We start from the raw sequence: 15,976 nt of genomic DNA, 5'->3' as shown, positions 1-15,976 counted from the left end.
ATATGCTATAACCTCTTATCCAGACAATAGATCTCTGACTTCTCCACTGAAGTTAAAGGAGTTACGTCAGGGATGAATTTAGCCCAATGGGTTTTTATGTGCTTTACTGGACTGTATAACCTAAGCATTTTCTATGGCTCTCCTGTGATTGTATTTTATCAAACACACAATAATAACAAATGTATTTTTTTCTCTCTCTCGTCTTATCCATTAGCTCTGTCTGCATGCTGTATTGACTCCTTTCTGTGCTCTAGCTTTTTCTCTGTTCTCCCTTGGGGCTCCTTACTAAGCAAATTCTGCATTGCAGCCAAAGCAAACAATCTGAGGGATTTTCATTTTGTGCTCCAGTCCCACTTCCAAGCCATTATCACCAGAATGTTTAGAAGCTATTGTCACAGGTGACATGCTGTCCCAGCCTGGACCTGAAAATAGGAAAGAGAAAATTTACAGCAGAGGAAAATTGGGACTTTTGTAGTTTGATTTAGGATGTTGGAGCAGGGATCTAGAAATTGAGTGTGTTTCACCCTGGCACCCCAGTATTCACCACTGTCATGTAATTAGGATATGTTTTGTATGCCTGGTGAGGTATCATTCTAAAAGTCTTGGTCTGCGAGACATTAATATCTCATTGGATTGATGTTGTGAGGTTGAAAACACCCACAAACAGCCTTTCAGGTACAACAGTAAAAAGGCCAAACAATATTAATGTCTTATTGAGGAAATGAACATAAGCACAAGGGTTACCCCAGGAACTGTGTACAATAGAAATCTCTCATATATAGCTCTACACAATGGGAACTGTTTGACCCAGGTCACAGCAAAAGAGCTTTCCAGCAAGTGGGAAGAAGATATAAAAGGGGAAAATGACATCATGATGGTACCTCACTCTCCCTACAACAACACACCTGGAAACACCTGAGGGACAAAGGCTGAACGGGGGGAAGTGATGGTCCCAGGCTAAAGGGATTTCTAGCCTGTGTATTAAAACCTGGGAAACCCAAGCTGCAAAGCAAAGGCAGCTTGCTGTGCCTTAAGAATCTGCCAGCCTGTTTATCACTCAGGGTGAGAATTTGCTAATTCATCTCCAACCTATCTAATATGTTACGCTCAGTTTGTGTTTTTGTTTATTTACTCAGTAATCTGCTTTGATCTGTTTGCTATCACTTATAATCACTTAAAATCTATCTTTTTGAAGGTATTACATTTATTTTATGTTTTAATACAAACCAGTGTGCTGTTGACTAAGGTGTCTGGCGGAACTCTCAGCTTGGTTACCACAAGTGTGCATGGTCCTCTTCACATTGAGGGAGAGGCGGACCGGATATTAAACCCATATACTGGCCAGATTTGACCAGGCCAGGAGGACAGTACTGCTCTGGGGTCCTAGGCTGGGAGACTGGTGGTTAGACAGCCTGCATGTAACTGCAACTGGCTGTGTCCCTACTTGTGTGAATGCTGGTGAAAGTGCAGGCTGGAGGTATTTGCAGCTTGTCACAGCAGCACAGTGTGAAAGGGAGCCCAGGCTGGTGGATCAGAGGGCTGAGTGGTACTCCGGTTCCAGGTGGCGGCCCAGGGGGAAACCCGTCATAGAGCAGTCTGGGCTATCTGAGGCAGGGGATTACACTAAGTATACAGAGCGGGATTTTCATTATATGACAGAATACATCATGACTACATCAAAAACTTCTTAGACATGCTAGGAGTGGTGGTACTCTGCTGTACTTTATTCAGTGGAGCAAGCAAGTGTGTAAATAGGATTGGGTGTTCCATTACCATACATTGAATCCATTTTCACAAGGAAGGCCAATACATCAAAACCGTTGAACATTACTTCTCAGTGGGAGGTAGCCTAGGTATCTGATTCAAATTTTGTGTCCGTAAGAGAAATCAATTAAATGTTCACAGAGTAACCAAATAAAGAAGTTTGGTTCCTTTTATTCCGTGGATGTTTTTCCCCTCTAATACTTCCTGCTCATTCACTTTCTTTTTCCATATTTCTAAATGTCAGTGTGCCACATAATGGTTATTATGCAAAAAATGAATCAGAAAAATAAGCTCATTTTTGCAGTATTAATGATTGTAACATTGATTTTTCATTTATCTCTCTAAAGAATTATCCAGAAAACACACCAAAAGCAAGACAGCTTGTGTCCATTTCCATTGTGGTAAAGAAAATGATGGAGCCAAAGTTGAAGCTAACCATCAAGTTGTGGCGGCTACAGAGTGGTATGGTGAAAAGCACAAGGAGCAGACTGCAAGCGAGAAAGGCTTAGCACATGGCAATGAAAAGCACATCCCTTGTTGTAACAGAGCCAGTGCTGGGGAGAAATTAGCAGATCAAAGTCAATCTATAGCTGGCAACAGAAGCCATTGTGAAGGAACAATAGGGCGCTTGCAGAATATTAACTGCACTGATGGAAACTCAAGGAATTCAAGGCAGTGTGAAACTCTATCAAAAGGCAAACCACGCACGCTGAAAGCAAGAAATAAAGAGTTAAACAGTGAGAGATGTTCCCCAGCTGGCTCCAGTAGACCCGGAAGTGCAAAAATGAGATTTGTAAACATCAGAAATGACAATTCACATGCTGTAGTACAAATTAACAATGTGGCAAATAATGAATTAGCAAAAAAGACCTGCCCTTTACTGTCTATCAAAGCAGGAACTACAAGACCTGTGCCAAGTGATCCAGCTGCACATACTATTTTTAATGACAGTCTGAACTTGGAAAAAACAGATATAACGGGGTCCAAGAATGCAGATGATCAATTATGTTTCCATCTCACATGTCAGAGTATGAATATTGAACTTATCCCAGTAGAGATCCGTATGCAGATAATAGAAAAGGAAAGAACAAGAAAAGAGCTATTTCGGAAGAAGAACTATGCTGCTACTGTTATTCAGAGGACATGGAGAAGGTAAGATTGTTACAAAAGATAGGGGAGAGAGAGATACAGTGGATAAAACACAGTCAGAGTTCTTTGGGAACTTGCTTTCTCTATTTCGCCCCTTTCCCTATAACATTTATAGTGATAAATCAGGGATTTAATTCTCTGTCACTAAATAAGTAGAAATGTGTGCTACTGGCCAGGAGTCATTAAGTCAGTTCATAAAGAATGCAAGGAGAGTAATGACTTTTAATAGCTAGTTAAAATATAAACATTTTGTTTAGAATATGGCTATTACTTCACAGAAAACAAAGGCCTGAAATTTATCCCCCATGCAGCAGTTTAAACTACTTATCTAGCAAAGATTTTTGCCACCTCTGCTACCACCACCTCCTGCCAGCTCATGTGCAATTCCACACTGACCTCTGATTATTAAATAGGGTCCAAATAGCAAGGTGTTTGGCAGCTTAGATGTACTTGGCAACCAATACTGGAAACTCTAGTTGTAACTCTACTCAATGGGAATTATTGTTACATAGAGGAGAAGGAGGACAGGAAGGACTGAGGTCTACCAATGCTTGATCTCCCCACAACCCTATCTTATCCTCACAAGTGCAGAGAACTTATTATGTGGTGTATGCCCATCAGATCCTAGTGGAAGACCCTTGCTAAATGCACCAGTAGAATCCCAAGTCACTGAGAATATTACTCATGGAGTAAGGTACTATTCAGTGGGAGTAACTGTGGCAGAATCTGTCCCATATGACTGTAAAAAATTGAGATTAATAATAGATTCAGAAATAAAATATTTGATCATGTTTCTTAATATTTAATTTCTAATTCTAAAAATTGACAGAAAGAGAGTAAGCCAATTATCTGCAAATGCAGTATATCATACATTTTTAATTCCTTCTTTCTAAATTTTTGAGTGGAATGTTACTTCTTCATTTTTTGTGTGAAGACAGAAAACTATAATTGCTAACGTATACCAATAATCTAATCTTTCCAAGTCTCTGTATACCTTACTCTAAAAAGTGTTAATTTCCTTTTAAAATTAAATAAAACAAAAGTTTTACAGATTGTCCTGAATTTGGCATTCTCAGCTGTGACCACTGAGGCACGGTGACAAACTGCTGAGAAATACGGCAGACTCACCCCAAACTGGTGGTTATTCTATCCTTAAATATGTACCAAGCCAGTAACCAAAATAAACTTCTGTCTCACCACACTAGTTAACAAGAATTCAAAAATGCAGTCTTCTTAAGCATTTCAGCCTTTATTTCACCACTCAGACACTAGGCTTTATGATGAGTGGTTATTGAAAGCCAGTCTCATCAAACAAAAGGGTTCTTCTGATCTCAAGAGATCGGCCACATACCCAGGTCAATATATAACTCAGATCTTATCCAATAATCACACTGCTGCTAATCCTTTAGTAAGTAAAATCTAAAGGTTTATTCATAAGAGAAAAGAAGAAGAGAGTTAAAATGGTTAATAGATCATATACATAAAATCATTGCACAGTTCTTTTTCAGGTTTGTAGCAGTGATTAAATAAACTGCTGGCTTGTAAAGTCTCTGGTAACTTCCAAAAGATTGGAAGGTCGTCAGTCCATAGATTGGAATGCTCCTTTTAGTTGTAAGTCCATAGTCCAGAGAATCAGAGCATGAAAGAGGCAAGATGGAGATGTTTCCAGTGTCTTTTATACCCTTTGCCCAAGTGCCTGGAAATTTTCTGTTTCAAACACAAAGCCCACAGCCTCAGTTTGTGGAAAAGTAGAGGCCCAAGATGGAGTCCAGGGTCACATGAGCATATCACATGTCATTACATGCTTTGATGACTCACAGGGGCAGCCATTACTAAGGCTATGGTTTAATGACCAGTATTTTTAGTAAAAGTCATGGACAGGTCACAAGCAAGAAACAAAAAATCATGGCCCATGACCTGTCCATGACTTATACCATAAATAACCTGGTAGTACCGTGGGGGGGAAGCCTCCTGCCAGGGGGGAGCCCGCTGCACCAGCTGCAGAGGGACCACTGCCACTCCTGCCACCACCTTGGGAGGAGCCCTGGGGTGCCTGCAGCACTAGCTGCTGGTGGGAGCCCCAGGGGGCCCACGGCCGCTCCTGCCACCACCAGGGGGGTGAGCCCTGGGGGCTTGCTGCTGCTCCGACTGCTGGTGAGGGGGGACAGAAATTCCGGGGGACCCACTGCTGCTCTGACCACCACTTGGGTGGGAGGGAAGCCCCGGTGGGCCCGCTGCTGCTCTGACCGCCGCTGGGGTGGGGAGAGCCCTTGGGGGACCTGTTGCTGATCCGGCCACCACCAGGACGAGAAGGGAGGCCCCAGAGGACCAGCGGTTGCTCCAGCCACCATGAGTTGGGGAAGCCCAAGGGCCAGCTGCTGCTCCGGCGGTCCCCAGGGCCAGCCACGTCGGCTGCTGCTTGGCCAGTCCCGGGGACTAGCTGCCTGGGGCTGCCAGGGCAGCAGCTGGCTGCAGCACCGTTCGAGCGGCTGGCTGCAGAGCCACTCCAGCAGCGGCCAGTGTGGCTGTCCCCAAGGCAGCGGCTTGGGCGGCTCTGTGGTCAGTCACACCGGCCCCTGCAGAAGTCACAGAGGTCACAGGAAGTCACGAAATCCGTGATTTCCGCAATCTCTGTGACAAACACGGAGCCTTAGTCATTAGCCACCTGGCTGGGGCATCCACAGGAAGGCTCAACAGGCATGAGGAGCTTCTTCTATGGCCCACTGTGAGTGTTAATTGCCTTTGATGGGCCCTCAAATGTAGATTTTACCAGGTGGGTGTTACCCCAGGACCAAACACATTTGGGATACAGATATATAGAGCAATATTCGTAACTTCAGATACAGTGATGATACATGGATTTAGGATAATCTTATTTAGCAAATCATAACTTTTCCATTGACACCTTACATGACATACTTTGTACAAGATTTGTTGCAGTTGTCTACTAGTGGCAATATTAATGATATAGATGGTCATATTTCAATCATACAGCATCACATAGATATACAGGCCACATTTACAGTATGATGGACATTTATTTCGCCCATTGGGCTTAATCATGCAGAAGTGTGGATAAGGGCTGCGAGAGAGAGAGAGAGCAGTCCTGAACTGATAGGGTGACTGAGCATGCTGCTTTGTACAGTAAGGCTTACAGGACAGATCGTGGCCTAGCTTGTGTAGCCATGCAAGCTAGTAAGGAAGCATAGACACCCCCTTACCATCTTGCACTGGCTACTGTTACTGCCGCTCACAGCATGGAAGTGGCAATGGTTTCACAGAACCACTGCATCCCCCATTTGTGGGCAATGGGTGGAGCTTTGGCTCTGTTCTCCCTTCCGCAGCACACCAGACAGCATCGGTGGATAATGCAATAGAGAAATCTCTGCGGTGCATATGAGTCTCTAATCCAGGGGTAGTCAGTAGAGGACCGCGAGCCAAATCCGGACCACTAGACACTTTTCAGTGATCACATGGGCTAGAGCTACCACATGGCCGATATTTGATCCAGCCTGGCCAGTTTTTTTATGGATTTGCCAGTTGCCCTAAAAATAATTTAATATGCCAGGTTTTTTTTACCGTGGGTCTAAAGATTTGCATTTTTGTCACAATACACTGGGATAGCTACTGTTAAAACGTTCTGTGTCCAGCTAAAGATGCTGCAGTGTTCCCACTTCTGCATTTAAGCGATAATAGATCAAAATTGTTGAAAATTCAGTGGCTGTCTGCCCACCAGTGCAGAAGTGCACTGGGTGTGTGTGAGAGAGGGTTTGAGTCACATGAGAGTGAGGAGACGTGCGTTATCAATCTTATCTATATGTTTTCTCTCTCTAGATACTATAAGTGGCTGATAAAGCGGGGAGAGTTGCGGAGTAGCCTTGTGGTTGGGGATTGGGGTTGTGATCGGCTTGACTTGTGGGTGGGGGGGCGGGTTTTTTTGCATTTCAAAGGTGGTGATCCTAGCACGGGCTGAAGCTGAGCCGGGGCTGGAGCCGTGCCTGTTTCCCAGCGGAGACCCCCCCCACCGCAGGGGGCCGGCAGCTGGGCTAGGATGTGGGGCACAGTGTCTCTCTGGCCGACTGCTTGTGCAACCTCAGAACCATCGGCAGCAGCACAGGGATGGGCCTGTCTTTTGAGGTCAGTCCTTGGAGCCCTTTCCAGCCCCCTGCCCCAAGTGGCCTGTTCCCTCCCCAGTCCACCTGCAGTCACCTGCTTCTGCCACATCCCAGCTCTCCCCAGGGCTCCTATCTGAAGTCTCCTTGGTCCCTCCTGTTACCCGGAGTCCCCTTCCTGCCCCTCTGCTTTCCCAGCCCCCAAAGGGGCATTGCATGGCTAGCTGGATCATAGTCCAATGGCTTCACCTCCTGGCTCCGAACTCAGAAGTACACACACACACACACCCTGCTTTGCTGCCCAGATCCTAGCCCATACCCGTTCCTCTGCTCCCCGCCCCCATCTCTGCTGCTTGGCTCAATTCGGGGCACAGAAATATTTGGTGGGGGGAAAACAGCAATGCTGGGTGGTTCAGGCCAGCCCCATGCATCCTGTTTTCAGTTTATGGAAATAAGGTTACCCTACTCTCTGAGCAGGGCAGGTGGAGAGCTGGCAGGCAATCAGGGAGCTTGGGGGGGGCAGTTGGGTGGTTAGGGGAGGGGAGCTGGATGCAGGTCTGGACCTTGACCAAAAAATTTGGACCTTGACAAATAATAATAGACTACCCCTGCTCTAGTCTATCTGTGGTATTCACTGCAACAAGAACACATGAGACAATTGAACAAGATTGTGTTAAGGGAGTGTTTGGTAGATGAATAATTTGCAGGTAAACAAGCTAAGAAAAATATACAAAGGCAAACAAGCTTGTTACCGGTAGAGGTTGGGAAGCGATGTTTCACCTGTAACATTGTATGATTAACTAGATGCAATATAAGGAGCTCTCACCTTTCTCTGAAACATCTGCTACTGGCCACTACTACAGACAAGATACAGAACAGATGGGCCATGGTCTGATCTGGCAATTCTTATATTCCTAACCTTCAAATATGACCATTTCAACAGTCACACTGACTCTAACCAATCTGCATCTGGGCTCCTGTTCTGCCTCTTGTTAATGCCCCTGAAATCTTTTCCAATACAAGGTTAGATTTATAGGCCTGTATATTTCCAGTTAATCTTTTAATTGCTGTTGGAATATGGGAGTCACTTTACCTTCTCTGGGTACACTCCTATTGCAGAGAGAAGTTCCAGGCCTGCTCTGTGGTGTTTTTAATTAATGCTGGGGTTTCTCTCTAATTTTTCTCATTTTCTTTGTGGTGTCTCCCTTATGTTCATATATTTGTCATCTTCTGTTTCCAGGAAACTTTGACTGTTTCTGGCATGTTTCCTTTACTCGGTCTGGTGAACGGTGAGACAAAGAATCATTTCATTTCCCAACCCTATCTACACTGTCTGCCCTTAGCTCTTCTTGTTGTGCCGCGGGGATTCTGCAGTAGCTCCCACTAAGATTTTTCCTCCTCATCTATTTGTAAAACATTGTGCTTTTTTTTTTTATAACAAAGGATGGATGACCCAGAGTTTCTTATTATGGTGCTCAGAGCAGTGACCCCCAAATTCCCACAGTGCATTTCATAAATTCCTCAGCGATGGTAATAGCTATCCTTAGACCTATTTTTCCTTGCCAGAACCAACAGTTAAATGTTTTAGGAAAAAAAAATTTGATCTGCAAGGTGTCCTGTGTGTGCTGTGCCCCTATGACCTATCACAAGCTAAACAGAGATGGGGTGGCTCACTACTGGGATAGGAGACATCAAGGACAACAGCTGAAAGTATGTGGTAGTATTGTATTGATTCAATAGGGAGCACTTCTTCCACTTAGTACTGAATCAATGTCCCAACAAGGTTTTAGGGGGCGCCGTGCTGCTGGAAATGCTTTCTTTTATTTAACATACAAAAAGTAGGTTCTGACCATTTTTGATGAGCAAGGATCCCATGGCAATTTTCAGAAAAATTGGAATATAAAACCTGAGGCCTGAAGCAAATTCCAACTTGGGTAATTACATTGCCTATTATCTAAATTCTCGCTGAAGTTTTGATTGAATGTTATATGTCACTTTCTGTTCTAGGATGGTGCATCAAAAAATCAGCATGTTTCCCCCAAGATGTAGATGCACTGATCCCTGTATATAGTTTGTATAATATTTGGGAAAGTTATACTTATATATTCAGTAGTATGTAAGGCAATATGGGATAAAAGTCACTAATTAATAATAGAAAAAGTACTCAATGGAAAAAAAAATACACTCCCGGTCCCTGCATGTGACATTACTAGGGCCCTACCAAATTCATGGCCATGAAAAATGTGTCACAGACCGTGAAATCTGGTCTCCACCATGAAATCTGGTCTTTTGTGTACTTTTACCCTGTACTATACAGATTTCACAGGGAAGACCAGCATTTCTCAAACTGCGGGACCCCGACCCAAAAAGGGGCCATGGGGGAGATTGCAAGGTTATTGTAGGAGGTCGTGGTATTGCCACCCTTACTTCTGCCCTGCCTTTAGAGCTGGGTGGCCGAAAGGCTGTGGATGCTGGCCAGGCACCCCAGCTCCAAAGGCAGTACCCCAGCAGCAGCGCAGAAGTAAGAGTGGCGATGGGTGGGCAGAGAATGGCGGTTGCTGGCCAAGGGCCCAGCTCTGAAGGCAGCAGCACAGAAGCGAGGACAGCAATACTGTATCATGCCATCCTTACTTCTGCGCTGCTGCTGCTGCTGGTGGCGCTGTCTTCAGAGCTGGGCTCCTGGCCAGCAGCTGCTGCTCTTCAGCCATCCCGCTATGAAGGCAGCACGGCCGCCTGCAGCAGCACAGAAGTAAGGGTGGCAATACCATGAACTCCTACAATAATCTTGCAAACCCCCCCCCCCTTTTTGGGCCGCGAACCCTTCAGTTACAACTCCATGAAATTTCAGATTTAAATATCTGAAATCATGAAATTTATGATTTTTAAAATCCTATGATGGTAAAATTGACCAAAATGGACAGTGAACTTGGTAGGGCTCTAGACATTACCCAGGACATAATCTGGACTATTGAACAGCTGTGTCCCCTCAATTCTCCAGCCTTTTACACTGCTTCACTGTGAGACCAACCACTCCTGGTCTGCTCACACACAGCCTCCAGCATGTAAATTACTCCCAGCTATACGGTCTGAGTGCTGTGGCCAGCCACTCTTGAATTACACTGCAGAGCAACACCAGCGAATGCCCAGTCCCAGACTTCCATCAGAAAGGTGCGTCTTGTACTGCCCAGCCCTCTCCTGGACAACACAAGCTCATATGAAGTCCATTATTTTATTAATAGAAAATGATATGCACAAACCCTGTTATTCTAAATGAAGTTTCCCAAACACTTCAATCCAAACACACTGGTTTAGATGAAACAATAAAACAAGTTTATTAACTGCAGAAAATAAAAGATGTTAATTGATTACAAGTAATGAGACATACAAGTAAGAATTAAAATAAAATAAAAGGTGAAAGCCAGCTAATACCTAATTAACAAGCTCAGTAAATTCAAAGCAAAAGTCTCTCTCACCCCATGCTCCAGCAGTCTGACTAGCTGAAATCCTTTCCCTCAGTCTCAGGACACGTCTATTCTGGCAAAGGTACAGCTCTGGCAGTTACAGCGCCGCTCAGAGAGCGCAGAAGGGAATCTGCTGTTGTGTGTTCACGCTGACAGCTGCCTGTGCAAGAGCATGTTCACACTTGGGGCACTTGCAGCGCTATTTGGAGCGGTGCATTCTGGGCAGCTATCCCACAGAGCACCTCTTCCTCTTTTGCCGCTAAGACTTGTGGGAAGATGGAGGAGGTCCAGTCCCAGTGCCTTATGATGCATTGCTTCGCATCCCAGCAATTCCTGTACTTCCGTCCGCATTTGATGCCGTCTTTCAATGGCTTGTGGATCACCGTGGGCGTTTCACAGACATTAACTCAGGCTGGTCCAGAAAGGTGCATGATGCACGCATCTTTCGGAACACTGGCCTGTTCAAGCTGGGACTTTCTTCCCAGAGCAGAAGATCACTGTATGGGAAGTCGAAATGCCGATTGTGATCCTGGGAGACCCCACCTATCCCTTAATGCCCTGGCTTATGAAGCCATACACAGGGCAAATTGACAGCAGCAAGGAGCAGTTCAACAACAGGCTAAGCAAGTGCAGAATGACTGTGGATTGTGCTTTTGTGGTTAGTGCACTATTTCTGTAGCCCTCCACTTTATGTAAAAGATTTGTGTGCCTGTAAAGAGTGTCCGGAAAGATAAAAACAACGAGGAGTCCTTGTGGCACCCTAGAGACTAACAAATTTATTTGGGCCCAAATAAATTCATTAGTCTCGAAGGTGCCACAAGGACTCCTCGTTGTTTTTGCTGATACAGACTAACATGGCTACCCCTCTGAAACCTGTCAAGAAAGGTACGAACTTACTTTAATGAAGCTATATGACAGTATGTACCTGAGTTCTTTGACTCCACCAACCACTAAACTAGGAGATTAAATAGACTTGACTCTCACTGTAAGTTTTGCAGAGTCAATTTACCATATTTATTGAAAATGTAAAACAGTTTGAGATACAACCAAGCTCATCCCTTCAGCATTCTGGACTGACATCATGCTAGTAACTTATATTTCTGTGATGCACGTTAAATTTCCCTTTTCCAGAAAAATGTTTCAATTCCCACAGTCCACAAACTTCACAAATTTAGTCCCCAAAAGTGTCTGTTAAGGCATCTGGCCTGCCAAAGGTTAATTGCTTATCCTGCTCACCGAGGCTTGCAGTTCCTGTGTCTGCCTCGCTCCCTTGTCTGGTGCATTGAAGCTGGTGGCACTCTCTTGGGCCCACAATGAATTGACAAAAGCTGGAAATCTTTTGGTTGCTGTCACTGTAAATCTCCAGCTGGCATCAGGCACTTCAGTCTGTTATTTTCAGACAAATCTTTAACTTTACTTACAACTTTCTTAAGTTCAAAGCCTCCTTACCCGTAAACCTGAGCACATAGACTGCTAGCATTTTCATTCCTGCTACACATACACTTCAGAGTCATGGTATATGCACCTAGTGTGCTGACTGAGCTTTGAATTTTTGTTAGCGCAGCACTGTGCGGGTTTTTTTTTTTTAAATTTAACCCCCTGCTTCCCTTCTTTTTTGCCTCAGAACCAGATAGACACATTTTTGTGGAATATTTGCCATAAGCTGAAGCACAGCTACATAGGTTCACCTCCCCTTTGGTTCCCTGCAATATTTGTGTGTCTCCAAAAACTACCAGAAGGTTCTCTGAGGTTTTTGATAGCAATGACGGGATATAATGTCCATGTGACCATTTGATTTATATATCAGTAAATATCTGCAGCACTTAATACAGGAGTAATTGTCGAACACAGAGTACAGTTTAACATTCCTTTCCACTCAGCTATTAAACAGTTACCCAGTGTTTTTTTCTGCATTCGTCTTTACATACATTTTGTAGACTAAATTAATAGCAACAGTCATTAGTTATCCAGCAGTGTACAGGTTTTTTCCTGTAATGGCCTACTGTTATGACTAAGCTCAGGTTACTTAACACATACATGGATAACACTTCCTTGTCTCTGGAAGAAGGCCTGCAACAAATCCACAGAAATGTTTGTTTACTTGCTTCTTGACTTAACCATTATAGTGTTGCTCTGTTTTGAATAGTTAGATCCTCATGTCGGTAGTAGCCTTTGCTTTTCATCAGCTCTCTCTCAGCTTTTTTTAAATGAATGTAGAACTTGTGAAAAGTGTCAGAATAACAGCCCTGGAAACTTGTGGTGTCTATTCGCAAAACCAATCTGGCATGGGCGGGCAACCTCACAGAGGAAGAGAGGGTAGTTCCGATTTCCTGTATATTCAGTCCTTTGTGCCTCCGCTTCAGCCATGGGTAGGGATGGTAGTGGGTTTTGTGATAGGCATACCTGAGAGCACCAGCTCATTTCACTCAGGCCACTGAAAAAGCACAGCTGCTGGTAACTTTTGGTCACCTGGACTTGAATAGACAACCTGTTGTAGCGGTAAAAGGCTCTAGATCTCATTAACGATCACTTGAGCCATCCAGTCCACTGTCTCATGTGCCTTCTGGTCCGATGGCTTATAGCACATTCCGGTGATGATTTTGCTTCTGGTTCTGTTGCATTAGTTTGTTTTACTTTCAAACTTGTTGTAAAAGGTGCTAGAAACCAAATGTCAAAGAGCTGGTACAGCCTGGGCAGCAGCAGTGTAAGGCTGCCGTTACTTCCCAGGTGAGATGGGATTTGTGTCCATTCGCATCCGTTCCTTCCTTTTCTTCACTGTGGAGGCTTCCAGCATGGATCTCAATGAACAACAGGTGTGATAGTGATTCATGGGGGTGTGGAAACTAGACGGATTTCACTGACTCACTTCAGAAGAGCAGCCAAACACCAATGACATCATCTTATATCCCATAGCATCAAATGCCGTCATAATTAATAAGTTACTGTTAACCTGGGGAAAAGTCATAGCAGGAAGATTTAGAGTGGATTCTTGGGCCAGTCAGTTTATTCTCTAGTATAAAATGCAAGTACAGCACAGACTACTAACATCTGAGGCAAGGAAAAATGTAGCTCTTCTGTGCAAGTGTTATTAGCCAAATGAAGGGGAGGGACTCAGACCTGGTCCTGAGGATATGAAGGGATGTTTGTGAACTGTCAGTGACACATCACAGCTGCAGTGGTAAGGCTAGGAGAGAGACTGGAAGAAAGATGGAGTGAAACATTTAGGGAAAACTAAGAGATTGGAGAAACCAGGGAAGGGACTGAGAGTCCTTCAGAAGTACGAAGAACTCTGGGTGCATAATACTGTTATTCTGGTTGGTAGCATTTTACATCCACATTGCTCAGGTATAAATGATGGCACAAGCTGCAAGGCAGTGAAGAATCAGGCCTTAGAGCTTCTCAAGTTCTGTGTAGAAAGAGGAAATAGACTCAGCCAGTATCTTCCCCTATACTGTGTCCCTAATTTGCAAATATGCATGAGAATGCACCAGAAAAGTTTATGCCACTACATTCAGTTGTGAATGCAATGAACACAGAGGTAGTATTATTGATAGATTACACCACACGTAGTTTTGTTCTTAATATTGTCCTCACTTTGGGTGATTTTTTGGTACATTATTTATTATTTTGGCTGCAGATAGTTTGAAATTCCAGTGTAACTTTTGATACCCATGGTCGTTGTCTGCTTTAGTAATTGTGTGAAATTAATGGTCACATCTGGAATTGAACCCAGGTCTTATTCTGTCTGCTAAGCAAACATTCCTTATCCAAATGAGTTGTCACATCAGTGGGAATTTTGTTTTCCCAGTTACTCATGTAATCCACCATGTGAACTGATCCGTGTAAAACACTGAAGTTAAAACAGGTCATCTAAAACAAGTGCTCTTCTCTTCTCTCCAGTTACCAGCTAAGACAGAAGTTGGTCCAGCTTTTTAGTGCTGAGCGGCAGTGCAAAGAAGATGAAGACAAATGGAGACAAGAGACAGCTGCTTTTTTCATCCAGGTCGCTTGGAAGAAACAGCTGAACCATGGCCCTCTGAAATCAGTGTCTTCATGTAAAAACCTGAAATCTATAAATAAAAGCAACTCAGCCATAAAAACAAGCAAGCAATCCATCCTTAAGCAGATATACGGTAATTCTGTTGCGGCAATTTAAAGTTTCAGAATTTAAGTGTTTCGTTGCTGATGCTTTCATAACTCACAATTTTCCTAGATTTTGGAGTCTGCTATAGATTTAATACTTCCCAAGTTACTAAGGACTTTGCAGCATCAGAGTTAGAAATCCTTTTTTTTTTTTTTTTTTTTTTTAAATACACAGATAAATCCAAGTCGGGGAGGGGGGGAAGCAGTTTGGATACTTTTAGAAGCAAATCATTTCTAAACCTGATTTTTTAACTTTAAAACAGTATGGGTCACTGCATATCATTACTCCAGGACAGGTGTCCCTCAGACAGACAGACAGACATCTCCCATATTTCTGTTTCACCAGACCTGAATTTGGGGTGAATATGGTGATTGGGAGGTGATATTACTTATCTGCTCATTTTTAAAGTACACATACTCAGCATTTCTAACACTGAGTTGAATGCAGGTTTACTCTGATAATTATTCAACCAAACACTGCGGAAAACTTGAAAAGGAAATATACTTATTTATCCACATTTTGTGTAGAAACTACAGAATGTACCGAAAAGTTACTTGAAATTCCATTATGGATCATATTAACAATTTTTAGCGCTGTCGATTACTAGCAGTTAACTCACATGATTAATTTTTTTAATCACAATTTTTTTTTTTAGTTAATCGCGATTAATCACAGTTTTAATTGCACTGTTAAACAATAGAATACCAATGGAAATTTATTATATATTTTTGGATGTTTTTCTCCATTTTCAAATATATTGATTTCAATTACAATACAGAATACAAAATGTACAATGCTCACTTTATATTATGTTTGATTACAAATATTTGCACTGTAAAAATGACAAATAGTATTTTTCAATTCACCTCATACAAGTACTGTAGTGCAATCCTTTATCATGAAAGTGCAGCTTACAAAAGTAGATTTTTCTGTTACATTAACTACACTCAAAAACAAAATAATATAAAACTTTAGAGCCTACAAATCCACTTAGTCCTACTTCGTGTTCAGCCAGTTGCTAAGACAAACAAGTTTGTTTGCATTTACGGGAGATAATGCTACCCACTTCTAATTTACAGTGTCACCTGAAAGTGAGAACAGGAGTTTGCATAGCACTTTCGTAGCTGGCATTGCAAGGTATTTACGTGCCAGATGTGCTAAACATTTGTATGCCCCTTTATGCTTTGGCCACCATTCCAGAGGACATGCTTCCATGCTGATCATGCTCGTTAAAAAAATAATGCATTAATTACATTTGTGACTGAACTCCTTGGGGGAGAATTGTATGACTGCTCTGTTTTACCCCCATTCTGCCATATATTTCATGTTATAGCAATCTGGGATGA

At 43.2% G+C, this 15,976-nt stretch overlaps 1 protein-coding gene across 1 annotated transcript in view; it reads left to right on the top strand.

Moving 5' to 3' along the window:
- Positions 1 to 15,976, top strand: part of INVS (inversin) — a 210,119-nt gene that overhangs the window by 186,017 nt on the left and 8,126 nt on the right. The window contains exons 14-15 of the mRNA XM_074945124.1: positions 2,112 to 2,916; positions 14,387 to 14,619. Of these exons, the coding sequence (XP_074801225.1) occupies positions 2,112 to 2,916; positions 14,387 to 14,619 (1,038 nt within the window). The remainder of the gene's footprint in view (positions 1 to 2,111; positions 2,917 to 14,386; positions 14,620 to 15,976) is intronic.

This window comes from Natator depressus, chromosome 2, assembly GCF_965152275.1.
Source record: "Natator depressus isolate rNatDep1 chromosome 2, rNatDep2.hap1, whole genome shotgun sequence".
NCBI lineage: Eukaryota > Metazoa > Chordata > Testudines > Cheloniidae > Natator > Natator depressus.
The sequence above is the reverse complement of the archived record's forward strand: the minus strand, read 5'-3'. Positions and strand labels throughout refer to the sequence as shown.